The sequence below is a fragment of the Sprattus sprattus genome (genome assembly GCF_963457725.1).
Source record: "Sprattus sprattus genome assembly, chromosome: 16".
In the NCBI taxonomy this organism is placed as follows: Eukaryota; Metazoa; Chordata; class Actinopteri; order Clupeiformes; family Clupeidae; genus Sprattus; species Sprattus sprattus.
The window spans coordinates 4884289-4901788 of NC_137914.1; the positions used below are offsets into that span (position 1 = coordinate 4884289).

The 17500-nt window shown below is 44.9% G+C and overlaps 1 protein-coding gene across 1 annotated transcript in view; it reads right to left on the bottom strand.

Moving 5' to 3' along the window:
- The window catches only part of map3k5 (mitogen-activated protein kinase kinase kinase 5), a gene marked incomplete at its 5' end in the record, with an annotated part of 78775 nt that overhangs the window by 56694 nt on the left and 4581 nt on the right, over positions 1-17500 (bottom strand). Inside the window, one exon of the mRNA XM_080854107.1 lies at positions 589-728. Within this exon, the coding sequence (XP_080710233.1) occupies positions 589-728 (140 nt within the window). The remainder of the gene's footprint in view (positions 1-588; positions 729-17500) is intronic.

Here is a 17500-nt window from a genome sequence, read left to right on the forward strand (position 1 = left end):
ATAGCTGGGGTTCCTGTAATGATCTGAAGTGGTGTGGAATCTGTGCGGGCGCCATTAAAACACTTGTGGGTTTTTTTTTTTTTTTTTTTTAGAAAAGTGCCCTGAGCAACTGTGGGTGGAGCACATGGTGTTTGGTGCATTAGTGCTCTAGGGTTTGAGACAGCCAAACAGGAAACAGGAAACCCTTTTAAAGGCACTGGGATGGATGCTTTTTTAGCTGTTTGAGAATCAGAGGGTAATTGACCTGACAGTGCACAAATAGAACACCAAAGCAAAAACACATCATTCAAAATGGTGCACCTCGGGGCCTCCAAACAGCAGCAGAACTGACAGATTTATCCTGAACCGCTCCATTGTGATGCTGATTCCATGCAATGTTTCATTTTACCACTTCAGTGATTCGAAAACATGACGTTGAAAAAAACTAGTATTCTGTTCTGCTGAGTAACAGGAGGGATATTATACAACTATTTATCAACAGTCTTACATATAACTTACTATTAAACAATCTATGCCAATAATGCCAGACCAACACCAATGCCCAAAACCCACCCAATCAGGGATCATGTTACTGGTTTGTAACTGTACCTGCAGTGACTGCAGCGAATCACAGTTTGTGTCGCGGTAGAGGATGATGTTGTTGGCCATGCTGAAGCTCTCCCTCACGCCCAAGTGGTAGAAGAGGGAGGGTTGGCGGAAGGCATCAGTCATCTCCACCACAGCAAAATCTGTGCGTTATAAGAACCAATAATGCATTATAATGTCTGTTACAACTGTTATAAGATCAAATAATGCATTACAATGTCTGTTATAAGAACCAATAATGCATTATAATGTCTGTTACAACTAAAACAAAAAAAAAACACATGTTAAGGTGCTTTCTGGTGAAAGATTGTTGATGTTTAAGGTCAAGCAAAGTAACCAATCAAATTACAACCCGAGCTTATGAGCTTCTGAGGCAACGTGCCGATTGGCTGGAATAGTAGGAACAGTGGAATATAGCTCAGTCTAAGCGCAGACACTGGCCGGACAGCAAGAGGAACGTGAGGACAATTTCACTGAATGCAATGAAAAAATGCAATGATGCTATAGATATTATAATCGAGGACTACACCTTTAACCATGACCCACTCATCATCAGTGTTTATCTGTACCACTAACAGAAACCAGACAAAGAATCAAAGTAGCTAAGTGCTAAGTAGCCATTTCTGGTGCAAGATTCAAGTGATTTGCAACAGATTTTAGGAATGTTTTGTGTTTGTGTGTGTGTGTGAGCGTGTTTCTAAATTTAGCACAATGCCTAATTAGTAAGCTTGAGACTTTAATCTGCTTTGCGCCTTGAGACAGACAATCGTATTGTTTTGGCGCAATATAAATAAAATAGAGTTGAACTGAATTGCTTTCATTGCTAATGTGTTGCTATTAAGGCAGTAACCAGAATTCCTCATCCTAAAGATACCACACATAGGAAAATAGATAAATACCATACGAAGATATTTAACATTTGATCTACAGCCTTGCCATAATGGAACTAAAAACAGCTTAGATATATACCTGCTGAAACGCTTCCAAAATAAGACAAATAAACCGTTTATACGACAATGGCACAGGAGGTAGAGAAGTCGTCTAGTAAACAGAAGGCTGCTAGTTCGATTCCCTGTCGAAGCGTCCTTGAGCAAGGCACTGAACCCCTAATTGCTCCTGATGTGCAGTGTGCCATCAGTGTAGATTGTAAATGTGTATACATCTTTGTAAGTCGCTTTGGATAAAAGCGTCTGCTAAATGACTAAATGTAAATGTAAAATATGACACAAGCAAACACAGGAAAACACAACCATGTGGGACACCATTGGGAGCGAGGACAGCAGTGTCTGCTCCGGTCATGAGACCCGGGGCTAATGTTGTGTTTACTTTTGACCCCCCGACAAACTCAATATGCAAAGCCTCTCTTCCTGCCAGCCACACCAGTAAGCCCCAGCCTCTCTCCCTCTCCTTTTAGGTCTCGCTCAGGCACAGACAGAGACAGAGACAGAGACAGAGACAGAGACAGAGACAGAGACAGAGACAGAGACAGAGACAGAGACAGAGACAGACACAGACACAGACACAGACACAGACACAGACACAGACACAGAGACAGAGACAGACACAGACACAGGCACAGGCACAGGCACAGGCACAGGCACAGACACAGACACAGACAGAGAACAGAGACAGAGACAGAGACAGAGACAGACAGACACACACACTCCAACCCATAAAATAAAATTTCAACGAAATGTTTTCAGCTTCTGATTACCCATTGGGGTTATGGGGCCAGTCCCCACTGCACTGTGCAAACATCCCCCCTCTGCCAAAACACCTAAATGCCATCAGGAAGTGGTTTGCAAAATAGGGCTTCTGCTGATATCTCTCTCTCTCTCTCTCTCTCTCTCTCTCTCTCTCTCTCTCTCTCTCTCTCTCTCTCTCTCTCTCTCTCTCTCTCTCTCTCTCTCTCTCTCTCTCTCTCTCTCCTCTCTCTCTCTCCTCTCTCTCTCTCTCTCTCTCTCTCTCTCTCTCTCTCTCTCTCTCTAGTCTCAGTGTAATTTATCACCAGCAGTTTCAAAGGGATCTAGAACAGACTGAAGCTGAGACAATGAGGGATACTGAGAGCTACAGAGAGGCCCAAACACGACAGGCCCTCATCATAATGCATCTATTATAAATAAATAAATAAATAAATAACATAAAGGAACCACTATGTCTTGTAAGCAGAGGGCTGGCAGTGGGTTGTTATGCTCCTCACTGGGGATATGATAAGGACACAGATAAGGACGCCTGTTGTAAGCCTTTAGTGAGAAGCGCATTGCCTTTTAGATACATGGATTAGGGAGATGATTCATAACAACATTCATAACAGCATTTTGTGCTATCTCAGATGTTCCCCAGCCTGGTTTTGGGGAGCCACAGAGGTACGAGGTTCTGGGTTCTCCCTGCACTGCTGAACACATCATCATCATCATCATCATCATCATCATCATCACGAGGCCCTGGATTAACATGCACAGGGGGACTGGCCTGGCCTCTGGGAAACTGTATCGGTCGTCTAGGAATGCGCTGAGTGTTGGCTTGTGCTAGCTAGTGCAAACGTTTATTTATTAAGGTGGTGGGGGGTGAAAAATGCATAGAGAGTGGCTTTAGCACACAAATCAGCGGGGGGAGGGGGGGGGGATGTCCACCCTCATACTAGGCCATGCTGACGAGCTGACAGCATGGCCTAGTAATCCACTTGTGTTGCTCACAGTAAGAACAACTAGGGGTGGGGGGAAAAATCGATTATTCGATTTTTCTCGATTCTCTCTAAAGCGATTCTCTCTCGATTCAGAAAAGTTCATGATCGATTTTGTAATTTAAAAAAAAAAAAAATTCTATTACAAAATCGATTTAAAATCGATAATCGATTTCAAATCGATTTAAAATCGAATCGTTGACCTCTGAATCGATTTCGAATCGAATCGTGAGGTGCCAAGAGATTCCCACCCCTAAGAACAACCCAGTCACTCCACAGCTGTGTGCGCCGGAGGGAGGGTTTACCCCTTGACGGTTCAGAGAGCATCCTCAATTAACAACCAACTCACTTTCCCGTCGGGGGAAACAATGCTCTCTGCCTGTCAAAGGAAATGAGAAGAACATGCAAAACAACTGAGAAAAGAACGAGAACACGAATGAATGCCTGGAGCGTGATTGTTGTTGATAGCAAAGGGGCATGTGTCTCCGCAAAGCTCTCTCTCTCTCTCTCTCTCTGTCGTCGAGTGCAGCTTTGGGGCTTTCTCACTTGTCAGTGCTCAAAGTGCACTGAGCAGAGCTGGTCTAATGAGGAGGCGCGGGCTGTGCCTTCACATCTGCTGTGTGAGGGAGAGAGGAAAAATGTGTGAGAGAAAGGGATAAAGTGTGTGTGAATGAGGGAGCGAGAGAGAGAAAGAAAGACTGAATGAGGCAGGGTATGAAGACATTAGCCTGTCAGCAAAAGAGCTGTCCAGACATTCAACTGACCAGTGATCAGCTCTGTGATGGAAATCTCTAGTTACCAGTATTGATCGCCTCCATATTAGTTACCAGTATTGATCGCCTCCATATTAGATACCAGTATTGATCGCCTCCATATTAGATACCAGTATTGATCGCCTCCATATTAGTTACCAGTATTGATCGCCTCCATATTAGTTACCAGTATTGATCGCCTCCATATTTTGAAGGGAATAAAGGGTTTTCTAAACATTTCTCTCAAAACAATGTGAGACCAAAAAATAAGTATCGACTGTCGAAGCTGTGTTCATGTCATAGAGGTATAAGGTAGCCCTGGAGAGGGTGAGGATGTGCCACTCCCAATTCTGATGGCCAATGCTAGGCTAGCTACTTCAGCCCAGGATGCACAAAATTGAGCGCCGAAAACATTAAAGTTTGTATCTCATAGATCCCCACTTCCGACCATATTTATACAAAAACCAGTACCACATAACAGATGGCAACAGGCACTTAAAAGTGTGTTGTCTATATCTATTGGTAGATGTTCCCGGCTTGAAAGCTGCCCACAATGACAGTCACAAAGTCATTCAAGAATGCGCATAGTTGGCTTGCAGCGTCGCAAGTTTATATCTGTGGTTGGCTGGTAGGGTGAGATTTTGCAGTGCAAAGCTATAAGTCATTTAGGAGTTTAGTTCAGTAAAGTGTGCCTGATGTGTAAGTGTGCCTGATATGTAACGCTTGCAGTGTGATGGCAAGCTAGATCAAGCTAACTCAAACTCAAAACTAACTCAAACTAGATCAAGCTAACTCAGGCTAGATCAAGCTAACTCAAAGAAAACAGCTCGCCGATAGAAGCACACACCATTAGTATAATTGCAGTTTGAATTGAATTGAATTTCTATTCCAAAAACACCGTCCCTGGAATCAACGCCATCGCACAGGGAACTGCTGAAGTGTTCCTACTTCTATTTACAGCCCACAGTTTAGAGCCCACTCTGATGAGGCTAAATTCAACATGCGCTCCCAGACCAAACCTATTTCAGAATATTGAAAAAAAAAGTCCCATGTGAAACAGGGGCATTTCTGATTGCTTTTATAATCCAGCTTACTTCACACACACACACACACACACACACACACACACACACACACACACACACACACACACACACACACACACACACACACACACACACACACACACACACACACACACACACACACACACACACACACACACACACACACACACACACCCAAGACCTTACTGGTGGCCTGACTAACTACGCAAAAAAACATCTTTATCAATAGACTCCCTCTGGACTGAACCTACCCCAACTTCCTGCATGCTCTGCAGCCAATGTTATAGTTTACAACTAAGAGAAGTCCACAGAGAAGAGGGAGAGAGATAGATAGATAGAGAGAAAGAGAGAGAGAGGGGGAAAGAGAGAGAGAGAGAGAGAGACAACTGAAGAAAGGCTTTCCTCGACTCACAGCGGCCCGGTCCTCAGTCCACTGCCTTTCCATGGAAAGTAGAATACAAAATTCCTGCATTATTGAAAAGCAAAAAAAAGATGGCAGGGCCAAGAGGAGTGCATCTCTTGCGGGCTACATGAGCGAGAGGTTATGGCATTCTCATCGACCCATATCAATGTCTATTTCGTGGAAACCATTGTAGTGTCATGCCCAGCTTGGCCATGCTGGGTGTGCCGCATTAAAACCCTGTTGGTTGTCCTGTCCCTCCGATCCACAGGGGGAGCCCTCTTGTCTGGCAGATGTGGCTAGATGGCAGATGATTGGCGGGACAGAATAAAAAGAGTTCCTGAGGTGAGCTTGGGGGCGGCCTCTTTCTCAGATGGACTCTTTGGCACAGGTCTGCCAGACTTTCCCCTGGAGCTTACCCTTTTGGCCTTCTACCACTACACATACACTATACTGATCTGCACGACATTGAACTTTACTTTCTCTTGCCTCTCATTCACTGACTTTTGTAAGTATTTTCATTTCATTCAGTTAATAAATTATCTTTTGATTTAAACCTTTACTCGGTGTGGTCTCCCCATTTTTATGTTACCTCCACATCGAGCCATGTGGTCCTAACATATGGGGGCTCGACCGGCCACTTGATCCTGGAAAAAAAAAAAAGAAGTCCATGAGTGGACCTTTTGGGTATGTTTGGCTTGGGGAGTTCCATATTTGAATAAAGGGTTAATATTTTTTGGGGTGAACTTTGGGCGATTTAGTCCAGCCAGTTTTTGTGTGTTTGCTTTGTTTTGATGAAATATGGTTGTGCTGGTGGAACTGGACGACAAAGTAAACAGGCAAACTTTTTCCCATTTAGAGCGCTCAGGCGTTTAGGTTCCAGAGACTGAGTCTGGGCTGGAGGTCACCGCCGTGGAGTAAGGCTGAATTGACTTGTCGGGATGGCTGGTTCTCCAGCGGTATTGGTGGGTGAAATTATTTTTCACTAATCCCCAGCTCTCGGGCTCAGTCAGAAGATAGGTTAGTTAGTCGGTTAGGGAAAATGTTTTGTTGTTGTCCAGTTGCATGAGTTGCACCATTGTAGGTTTGTTTGTGGTTGGAAAGTTGACCTGAGAGGACTATAGTGGTGCGGTTTAAATCGTTATTCGTTGTGTGGTGGCCTTTGTATAATTAAAGAATGAATACGTTGGACGAATTTTTGTCTGAGCCGTCGGAGGCTTTGTTTTTAGCGTTGACGAAGGATCAGTTGATTAGTGTGGCGAAGCACTTTTCGATTGAGGTGACTTTGCCGAGTTCAGCCAGGAAGACACAGCTGGCAGGGTTTATTCGTGAATTGTTAATAGAAAGGGAAGTGCTGTCAGCTGCGAAGCCCCAGGGGCGCAGCGATCAGGAAGCATCGGGGTTTGAAAATGTTTCCCAAGCTAGGTCGAGGGATTTATCATTTGATCAACAAATGCAGATGATGAAACTGCAACATGAGCATGAATTGAAAAAGAAAGTGTTTGATGCTCAGGAGAGAGAAAAAGATCGTTGTTTGGAGGTCGAAAGGATTAAAAACTTTGATAGAGAGCGCGATGTTGAGCGTACCAGGCTGCAGCTGGCAGCTGAAGGAAAGCTCGTTAAACCGTCTACGCAAAGTGGCCTGGCTGGCATGGTTAAATTCATTCCAAAATTTGATGAGCGTGAGCCTGATATATTTTTTTCGTTGTTTGAACATGTTGCGGATGATTTGAACTGGACAGATGAGGAAAAGACACTTTTATTACAAACTGTTTTAGTTGGTCGTGCGCAAAGGGCATTTGTGGCCTTACCTTCTGCGGAAAGAAAAGTGTATGCATGTGTTAAAGATGCTGTGTTAAGAGCGTACGAATTAATACCTGAAGCTTATAGACAGCGTTTTCGGTCTTTGAAAAAATCAGATAGACAAACCCATGCGGAATTTGCCAGAGACCTCACCAGTAGTTTCACTCGCTGGTTGACTGCTGAGGGTGTGGAATCATTTGATGCTTTGCGCGACCTTATGATTTTGGAACAGTTTAGGGATACTCTGTCGGATAAAATTGCCACCTATATCCATGAACATAAAGTAAAAACAACAGCAGAGGGGGCTGTTCTGGCTGATGGTTATGCTCTGACCCATAAGTATGCAGTTCGGGAGTTCACTCCGCGTTATGACCAAAGTTGGAGGGAGCGTCGGCCCAGCCGTTTTAATGCGGGTCCTCCTGGGAGGTTTGATCCGGTTATACCAGGCACTAGAAACAATTCACGTGAGTTTAATTCGGATACAACATGTAATTACTGCACTGAGCCAGGTCACTGGAAGGCGAATTGTCCGATTTTGTTGGAGCGTAATAAGATGAGAGGTGACGGGGGGAAAGTGGGCCTCTGCTCATCTTCTAGTCCGGTTGTACGTTCAAGGGTGACTGGGCTCACTGAAACAAAGATGTTCAATCGTGAAAAATGTACAGTGTCCGACGACGAAGATTTAGAGAACGTGAAATGTGGTACGCATGAGGAAACCTCTGTGTCCGATGTGGCGGATTATGCTCCGTTTGTCACAGAGGGGTTCGTGTCGTTGGTGGGAGACTCTCGTCGAGTTCCAATAAAGATATTGCGCGATACTGGCGCCTCAGAAAGTTTCATTTGCCAATCTATATTGCCGTTCTCCTCTGTTTCGGATACGGGGAGTTGTGTATTGATTAGGGGAATTGGGCTTCAGTCATTTGCAGTGCCGTTGCACCGAATTAATTTATGTTCTGGTTTTGTGAATGGTGACGTAACCATTGCGGTGCGTCCATCTCTACCAATAGAGGGAATTGATCTGATAGTTGGAAATAATCTTGGTCGTGATTGTGTTTTTCCAGATCAGGTATCACCTCCGCCTGTTGTTAAGATTGAGGCTACACCGAAGGCCGAGCCAGATAAGTGTCAAAAAGAATTCCCAGAGGTGTTTACGGCATGCGCTGTGACGCGCTCAATGGCCCATGCGCAGGCAGCTAACCCGTCTGAGGTTTCGAAAAACACGTCTGCTCAGGTGTTTATCCCCCATTTTCCAGCACCATTGTCTCGTAAAGACATTGTTGAGGCTCAGAATGATGACCATAGTTTACAGAAATATTTGGCCTTCACTGCGGATGATAAATATGTAGCTCATGGTTACTTTGTGATGGATGGTTTGCTGCTTAGAAGGTGGTCACCTAATGCGGATACTGAGGTGGCAGATCAGGTCATGCAGGTGGTGATGCCTGAAAAGTATCGCGAAGTAGCATTGAAAACAGCTCATGGGGGAACGTCGGGTCATTTCGGGGTAAAGAAAACCTACAGAAAATTGTTACAGCATTTTTACTGGCCACGGATAAAGAGGGATGTAGCACGGTTTGTCCAGGCTTGTCACGTCTGTCAGGTTACGGGTAAACCGAATACTGTAATTAAACCTGCACCTCTACAACCCATTCCTTCCGTAGGCACACCCTTTGAACACTTGATCATTGACTGTGTAGGTCCTTTGCCCAAATCAAAATCTGGCTGTGTTTATCTGTTCACCGTTATGTGTCAGGCTACCCGTTATCCGGCGGCATTTGCTTTGAGGACAATTACTACAAAATCTATTGTAAAGTCTTTGTCTCAGTTTATAACAATTTTTGGCATTCCAAAGGTAGTTCAAAGTGATCGGGGTTCTAACTTCACTTCGAAGACCTTTGCCGCAGCATTGAAAGAGCTGCGTATCCAACACAACTTTAGCAGTGCATACCATGCACAGAGCCAGGGGGCTCTTGAACGTTTCCACCAAACCCTAAAATCTCTGCTGCGCGCGTACTGCGTGGAAATGGAACGGGAGTGGGAAGATGGTCTGCCGTGGTTACTGTTGGCAGCTCGAGCAGTCGTGCAAGAAAGCACAGGTTTTAGCCCAAATGATTTAGTGTTTGGCCACAAGGTGCGTACTCCTTTGTCCGTGCTGTCAAGTGATGTGGAGACTAATGAACCACCCGAGAGTTTGTCCAGCTACGTTTATGGTTTCCGACGCAGGCTATTTTTAGCGTGTAAAAGGGCAACCGAAAATTTAACAGGAGCTCAAAAGAAAATGAAGAGCGATTATGATCGAAAAGCAGAAGCTCGTGATTTTAGCCCAGGGGTCCAGGTGCTCGCTTTGTTGCCTATGCAGGGTTCTCCTTTTGGAGCGAAATATTCTGGCCCATATACTGTTGTTCGCAAAGTGTCTGACACAAATTATTTGGTTGCTACGCCTGAGCGTAGGAAGGCTACACAGTTATGTCACGTTAATCTTCTCAAGGCATATTATGCATCATTGCCGTCGACGAGTGATAAGGCTGTAGGGAGATCTGTGTGTCTTGTCGTGGTAGAGGGCGCATCTGATGCTTCGCTGGTCTCAGCGGAGGATGATGTGCGCGGGCCCGACAGTGCGATGTTGCATGCTCGTCTAAACAATTCAGAGACGTTGGCTCAGTTGGATGTCGTATTGGGTCATTTGAAGGTGCAACAACGTGAAGAGTTAAAAGCTTTGATTGTGGAATATTCTTGTCTTTTTTCCGACACACCAACTTGCACGACTTTGATCGAGCACGACATAGATGTGGGAGACGCACGGCCTGTCCGTCAGAGATTTTACCGGGTTGCTCCTGATAAACGGAAAAGTTTAGATGACAGTGTTCAGTATCTTCTTGATAATGGGCTTGCTGAACCCTCCTATTCTAGTTGGGCATCGCCGTGTTTATTGGTTAAAAAACCTGACCACACGTTTCGATTTTGCACGGACTACAGAAAAGTGAACACTGTGACAAAACCAGATTCCTATCCATTACCTCGAATAGAGGACTGTGTCGATCAAGTTGGTGCTGCGCGTTATGTGAGCAAATTTGATTTATTAAAGGGATATTATCAGGTTCCTCTTACTCCTAGGGCACAGGAGATCTCCGCCTTCATAACGCCCACTGGTTTGTATTCCTATAGAAGGATGGCCTTTGGATTGCGCAACGCACCCGCAACTTTCCAGCGGCTCATGAATCAAGTTGTTGCGAGACTGGAGGGGTGTGCGGTGTACATTGATGACGTGGTTTGTTACTCTGACACGTGGGAAATACATCTTTCACGCATACGTTTACTGTTTGAGCGGTTGGTGGCAGCAACCCTTACTGTGAACCTAGCAAAGTGTGAATTTGCCCAGGCTACCGTTGTGTTTTTGGGCAAGGTAGTGGGGCAGGGAAAAGTACGGTTAGTAAGAGCTAAGGTCCAAGCCATCGACAAATTTCCACCTCCTGTAGCGAAAAAAGAATTGATGCGTTTCCTAGGCATGATTGGTTATTACAGGAGTTTTTGTTGTAATTTTTCGTCCGTTGTTGCCCCACTGACTAATATGCTGAAGTCTTCAGTTAAATTTCAGTGGACTCCTGACTGTCAGCAGGCTTTTGAAAACGCCCAGTCTCTCCTGAGTTCCGCACCTGTCCTGGCCGCACCAAAGCTGGAGGAACCGTTCCAGTTGCAGGTTGATGCCAGCCAGGTGGGGGCAGGTGCAGTTCTTCTTCAGAAGGATGACAATGACATCGATAGACCAGTTTGTTATTTTTCTCGTAAATTCAATCGTCACCAGTTCAATTATTCGACAATTGAAAAGGAGGCCCTTGCCCTTATCTGGGCGCTCCAGCATTTCGATGTCTATGTGGGGGGGGGGGTGCACCCTGTGGTGGTTTTCTCCGACCACAACCCTCTAACTTTCCTTTCCTCACTTCAGAACACAAACCAGCGCCTTATGCGTTGGGCACTCTTTCTACAACCTTATGGATTGACTATTAGGCACATAAAGGGGTCTGAGAACGTCATAGCCGATGCTTTGTCAAGGGCTCCTGATGAGGATTAGCGGGCTGTGAGTGGAAATTTCTGCTGGTGGTTGGTTATTTAGTCTTTCTGGATAATGGGTTTAGTCACTTGTTTTTTGGTGGAAGTTAGGTAATGCTAGTTATGCATTATACAGAGTCCCCTGTATGGGCCTCTGTCTTGTGGGGGGAGTGATGTCATGCCCAGCTTGGCCATGCTGGGTGTGCCGCATTAAAACCCTGTTGGTTGTCCTGTCCCTCCGATCCACAGGGGGAGCCCTCTTGTCTGGCAGATGTGGCTAGATGGCAGATGATTGGCGGGACAGAATAAAAAGAGTTCCTGAGGTGAGCTTGGGGGCGGCCTCTTTCTCAGATGGACTCTTTGGCACAGGTCTGCCAGACTTTCCCCTGGAGCTTACCCTTTTGGCCTTCTACCACTACACATACACTATACTGATCTGCACGACATTGAACTTTACTTTCTCTTGCCTCTCATTCACTGACTTTTGTAAGTATTTTCATTTCATTCAGTTAATAAATTATCTTTTGATTTAAACCTTTACTCGGTGTGGTCTCCCCATTTTTATGTTACCTCCACATCGAGCCATGTGGTCCTAACAGTAGCTAGTTTGCCGGTTTGTTATTACTGCGAGGAGAGTTTATCGTCACAAACTCCATTCACTTCATTTTGGCCCTTCTTGGCCACTGTACACTTGCACTAGTAAATGAAGGGCCAGTGATCAACCAGTAATATCTGAATAAGGTTCAGTATTCATCACAGACATGGTCATAGTGCAGTTGTAATGTAAACTCTTGTGAGCACACATGGTCATAGTGCAGTTGTTATGTAAACACTCGTGAGCACACATGGTCATAGTGCAGTTGTAATGTAAACACTCGTGAGCACACATGGTCATAGTGCAGTTGTAATGTAAACACTTGTGAGCACACATGGTCATAGTGCAGTTGTAATGTAAACTCTTTTGAGCACACATGGTCATAGTGCAGTTTGTAAACACTTGTGAGCACACATGGTCATAGTGCAGTTGTAATGTAAACGCTTGTGAGCACACATGGTCATAGTGCAGTTGTAATGTAAACGCTTGTGAGAACACATGACAGACCGATTGTGATGCAAGTTGTTTGGGTGTCTCCCTACACTGTGGAAAAAAAACGAAATAGTGCAAGTAAAAAAAAAAAAAAAACAACAGTGTTTGCTTTTATCTTGCGCCTAGACAGACAGATTATCTGATTTCCTTTTCAAACCCTCAAACCACACGCAGCACTGTACTGGCTGCCATACAGCAGGCCTAGTTAGACTTGGGTTATGTTTTTATACATACAGCAGGTCTAGTTACACTTGGGTTAGGTTTTTATACATACAGCAGGCCTAGTTAGACTTGGGTTAGGTTTTTATACATACAGCAGGCCTAGTTAGACTTGGGTTAGGTTTGTATACATACAGCAGGCCGAGTTAGACTTGGGTTATGTTTTTATACATACAGCAGGCCGAGTTAGACTTGGGTTATGTTTTTATACATACAGCAGGCCGAGTTAGACTTGGGTTATGTTTTTATACATACAGCAGGCCTAGTTAGACTTGGGTTAGGTTTTTATACATACAGCAGGCCTAGTTAGACTTGGGTTAGGTTTTTATACATACAGCAGGCCTAGTTAGACTTGGGTTAGGTTTTTATACATACAGCAGGCCTAGTTAGACTTGGGTTAGGTTTTTATACATACAGCAGGCCTAGTTAGACTTGGGTTAGGTTTTTATACATACAGCAGGTCTAGTTACACTTGGGTTAGGTTTTTTTACAGACCGGAGCAGGTGAAGATGCTGTGTGGCTGCCATGCATGCATGTCTGCAGGCTCCTGACCAACGGTAGGTGCTAACCCCGTCATGGTGAACCATGCTTTTCATTTAGAACCAACGGCTCTGCTCCACACGCCGCCTATCATACACACACACATACACACACACACACACACACACACAGTGAACCATGCTTTTCATTTAGAACCAACGGCTCTGCTCCACACGCCGCCTATCATACACACACACACACACACACACACACACACAGTGAACCATGCTTTTCATTTAGAACCAACGGCTCTGCTCCACACGCCGCCTATCATACACACACACACACACACACACACACACACAGTGAACCATGCTTTTCATTTAGAACCAACGGCTCTGCTCCACACGCCGCCTATCATACACACACACACACACACACACACACACACAGTGAACCATGCTTTTCATTTAGAACCAACGGCTCTGCTCCACACGCCGCCTATCATACACACACACACACACACACACACACACACAGTGAACCATGCTTTTCATTTAGAACCAACGGCTCTGCTCCACATGCCGTCTATCACACACTACTAGATAAGCCCTTAATGAGCCTTTTGAAAATAAGCCAATAAGCAGAAGTTAGACACACACACACACACACACACACACACACACACACACACACACACACACACACACACACACACACACACACACACACACACACACACACACACACACACACATAGTTAATCGCAGCACAGCAGCATACACCTCACAGACACACACACAGACACACAGACACACACAAACACACACACACACACACACACACACACACACACACACACACACACACACACACACACACACACACACACACACACACACACACACACACACAACACACACACACACACACACACACACACACACTCACATTGCAATAATCCTGAGAAGACGCCGATAGGATGTGCATCCTCAGAGGGCTATGGAGGGAGTGCCATCTGGGACTGGCCTTCTTTTCCTGCCCAATGGAAGCATTCCATTAACAGAGGCTATTTATGTATGTGTGTGTGTGTGTGTGTGTGTGTGTGTGTGTGTGTGTGTGTGTGTGTGTGTGTGTGTGTGTGTATCCCCAAGACTCTGTTTTTCATGATTGCAAGAGACAGGGTTCTTTTTTTTTTTTGTAATATGTTTTTCTTTTCTAACACAGAGCAATGCCTGTACAACTTCATCTGTTTCGTGCAGTCAAACTCCTCAGCTCAACAGAATTTTCTCGAATAATTGTTTCACTCGCATAATGAGCAGCGAGGGGCAATTGTATGCAAACACTAAAAAAAAGTTAGTTCTGGAATGTCTCCAATTGTGGGAAGCAATTAAACAGTTCCCACGTACCAGGTTCACCATCTCAGAACAGCCAGTTCTTTGTACCAGCCCGGCGTCGAGAGGAAGATTTAGGTTCATGGAGCTCTCTCGTTAAACAATTCTGGGAGTTACTGTATAGGAGGAAGTTCTCATCGTCACTCTCTAAAAATAAGCGTCTAGACAAAAGTCTCAAACTATACAGAACAATGGCAACTTGAGCGCACCGTCTAAATAAAACCCAATTGTACTGTAGGTGCACTTCTTCTTGTGGGAGGGCAACACGGACTCTGAGAAACTAGCTTGTAAGAGCGCTGTTTATTCCTAATTGCAAGGCCCTGGTTGTTTAGAAGCAATGAAGAAACTTGCTGTTTGCAAAATATACATATGGCCGTTTGTAAACATTCAGCAAAACATCTATTTCCTGTATATGGAATTGTGTTGCCTATAGCATGAAATTTTGGCAACATGTCTAGATTTACTTCAACATTTAGCTCAAATTTGTTGAATTGATTTCTGTATATGGCTCTATATGGTTCAGTATTTGGCCAGAGGCCACAGAAATCCCTGTACGCTATCCCCCACTCTCCGCAAGCATCCATTAAGAGCGGGATAAACTGTCTAGAGGAGGAAGCTGTTCCATCAGCCAAATCACTCTACCATCTTCTCATCACTCCCCAAACATCAAACCGCCCCCTCAGATCCAATAACAGTTTGTTCCTGCAAGTCCCAAACACTAGGCTACGCACCATGGGTGACTGGGCCTTCTCCGCTGCAGCCCCGCGACTGTGGAACAGCCTCCCGGACCACTTAAGGGCAACACAGACACTGGACTGTTTAAAGACTGGCCTAAAAACCTTTTTATTCAGAAAAGTATTTCCTACTTTTTAAAAAACGTATAATTTCCTTAAACTGTACTTTTGCTGAGAGCTGTTTTTTAGCACTCTGAGATTCTGCCTGAATGAAGAGTGCTCAACAAATAAAATGAATTATTATTATTATTATTATTATTATTTGCTGCCATCGGTCTTGCCCGGTCACTGTCAGCTCTCAGGAGGGCAAACTCCTCCTAGAGGGCAAACTCCCACAATGCATCATACTGCCCACAAGTGCCTATTCATCCTAGTGAAAAATCACAGTTCCACGGTTGCGGATATATCGGATAAAAAAAAAAGTGTCAGAATCAACTTTTTCTTAGGACTTTTTAGGGTTAGGGTTAGATTATAAGGCTAAAAACTAGGTCTTGGTACCCCTACAAATGCCTGAAAGTACGTTACACTTCCTGTATGACGTCATATGGCGCGGATATTGTACTATTTTGTGATCCGAATAATACGCAACCCAGTTCCACACGTCTAGCATAGCTCAGACTAGCCACACAACTCCTGCTCCAGCTTCCTGCACAGGACGCACAGCATCTAGGCCTGGTCACTGTCATCATTGCAGTGGTTGTTGTTTTGTTTTGTGTCCCTTCCAATTTCCCTCGCCTTAAAGCAGCACTACAGAGTTCTGATCCAAAACTGGTAAGATAACTACCTAAAAGGCATGCAAAAAAAACTGCAAACAACACCAACAGCCCAGATGTCACTGATAGAAGTTGGCCAACACACAAACTGGTGTCTTTTGCCAGTTTAGCTGGCAATGTCATGGGTGAGAAAGCTTTTCTTCCATTTTTGCAGGGTGTACCAGCCCGTTACACAGAACTACAGTACATAGGGCATATCCTGAATGGCTAGTGGGGAACACACCAGTGTTTATCTGTCCTTCACATTACCATATTCTATCTTAATTAATTTGAGGATGGTGCCAAAACTAGTTGCCTATAAATCCATATCTCAAAAAGTGTCAAATTTGTTGCATAGTGTTACTTTAAGAACGCAGTGCTTAAGATCTTGGAGACACCCCTGCGACCTTGATCCAATGACCCCTGACCTCACGCTCCATAAGCCACATGGGTCTGCCAGGGAGAACAAGAGGACAGGTGTTACGACCCCCTGCACCCCTGCAGACATTGCAGTGGCCATGCATGACCTGCAGGCAACAGTGGGGACGACATTACGCCCACAGCGGGTTGATTGCCTTATGATCCACACCTGGGGCGGCGTCGGATATAAAGGACTACTGGACACCTGTCTCTCTCTCTCTCTCTCTCTCTCTCGAGCTGGCATTCAGCATACAGACGTATATTTCCCTAGACACGTTGCCGTTGTGTTACATTGTATGGACTGAATAAACATGCATTACTTTTGATAAGAAAACAGTTGTTGTCTGTCTCCAATGTTATTGTTTAGGTCACGAGCCGGCCGAAACGTAACACAGGTAAACAACTAAGGAAGCAGAGGGGGACGGCAGAGAAGGACTGTGCTACTGGAGGCTCCAGCCCTTAGCGGACCAGGAGGGCATGCTGGGACTTGTGCTGGAATTCTTACCCTGAAGAGCTAAACCCCCTCTTCAACCCACCTACCCCACACCAGCCCAAACAAACCCACGCTGTACCAAGACAAAATAGAGAGAAACAAAAAACAACAACAATAACCTTTTTGTGGAAGGAGGTCCAATACACTGAGTGCAGAGCTGAGGTTACATAATGGCTTGGGCCCAATGACAGCAGTGGAGGAGTACCAGCGTAAGGCCTGCGTCAGTGTCAGTGAGGCTGGCCAGTGTGCATGAAAAGGGAGAGGGTCGAGGGGTTGCCTGAACCCAACAGTAGATATGAATGTGGGCACCACTTCTCTGCTCATGAATGGGCATTATGGATATTTTTACCTCCGCCAGGGAGGTTATGTTTTCACCCCTGTATGTTTGTTTGTCTGTTTGTCAGCAGGATTACGCAGAAACGCATGGACCGATTTCCATCAAACTTTGTGGGGAGATTAGGTAATATAATGGCAATAATTGATTAGATTTTCAGATGTCAAGGTCAAAGGTCAAGGTCACAAGGCGGAGGTTTGCATTCTCTGAATGCTCCCATTCTTGTTTAATTATTATTTTGAGGCTCTTT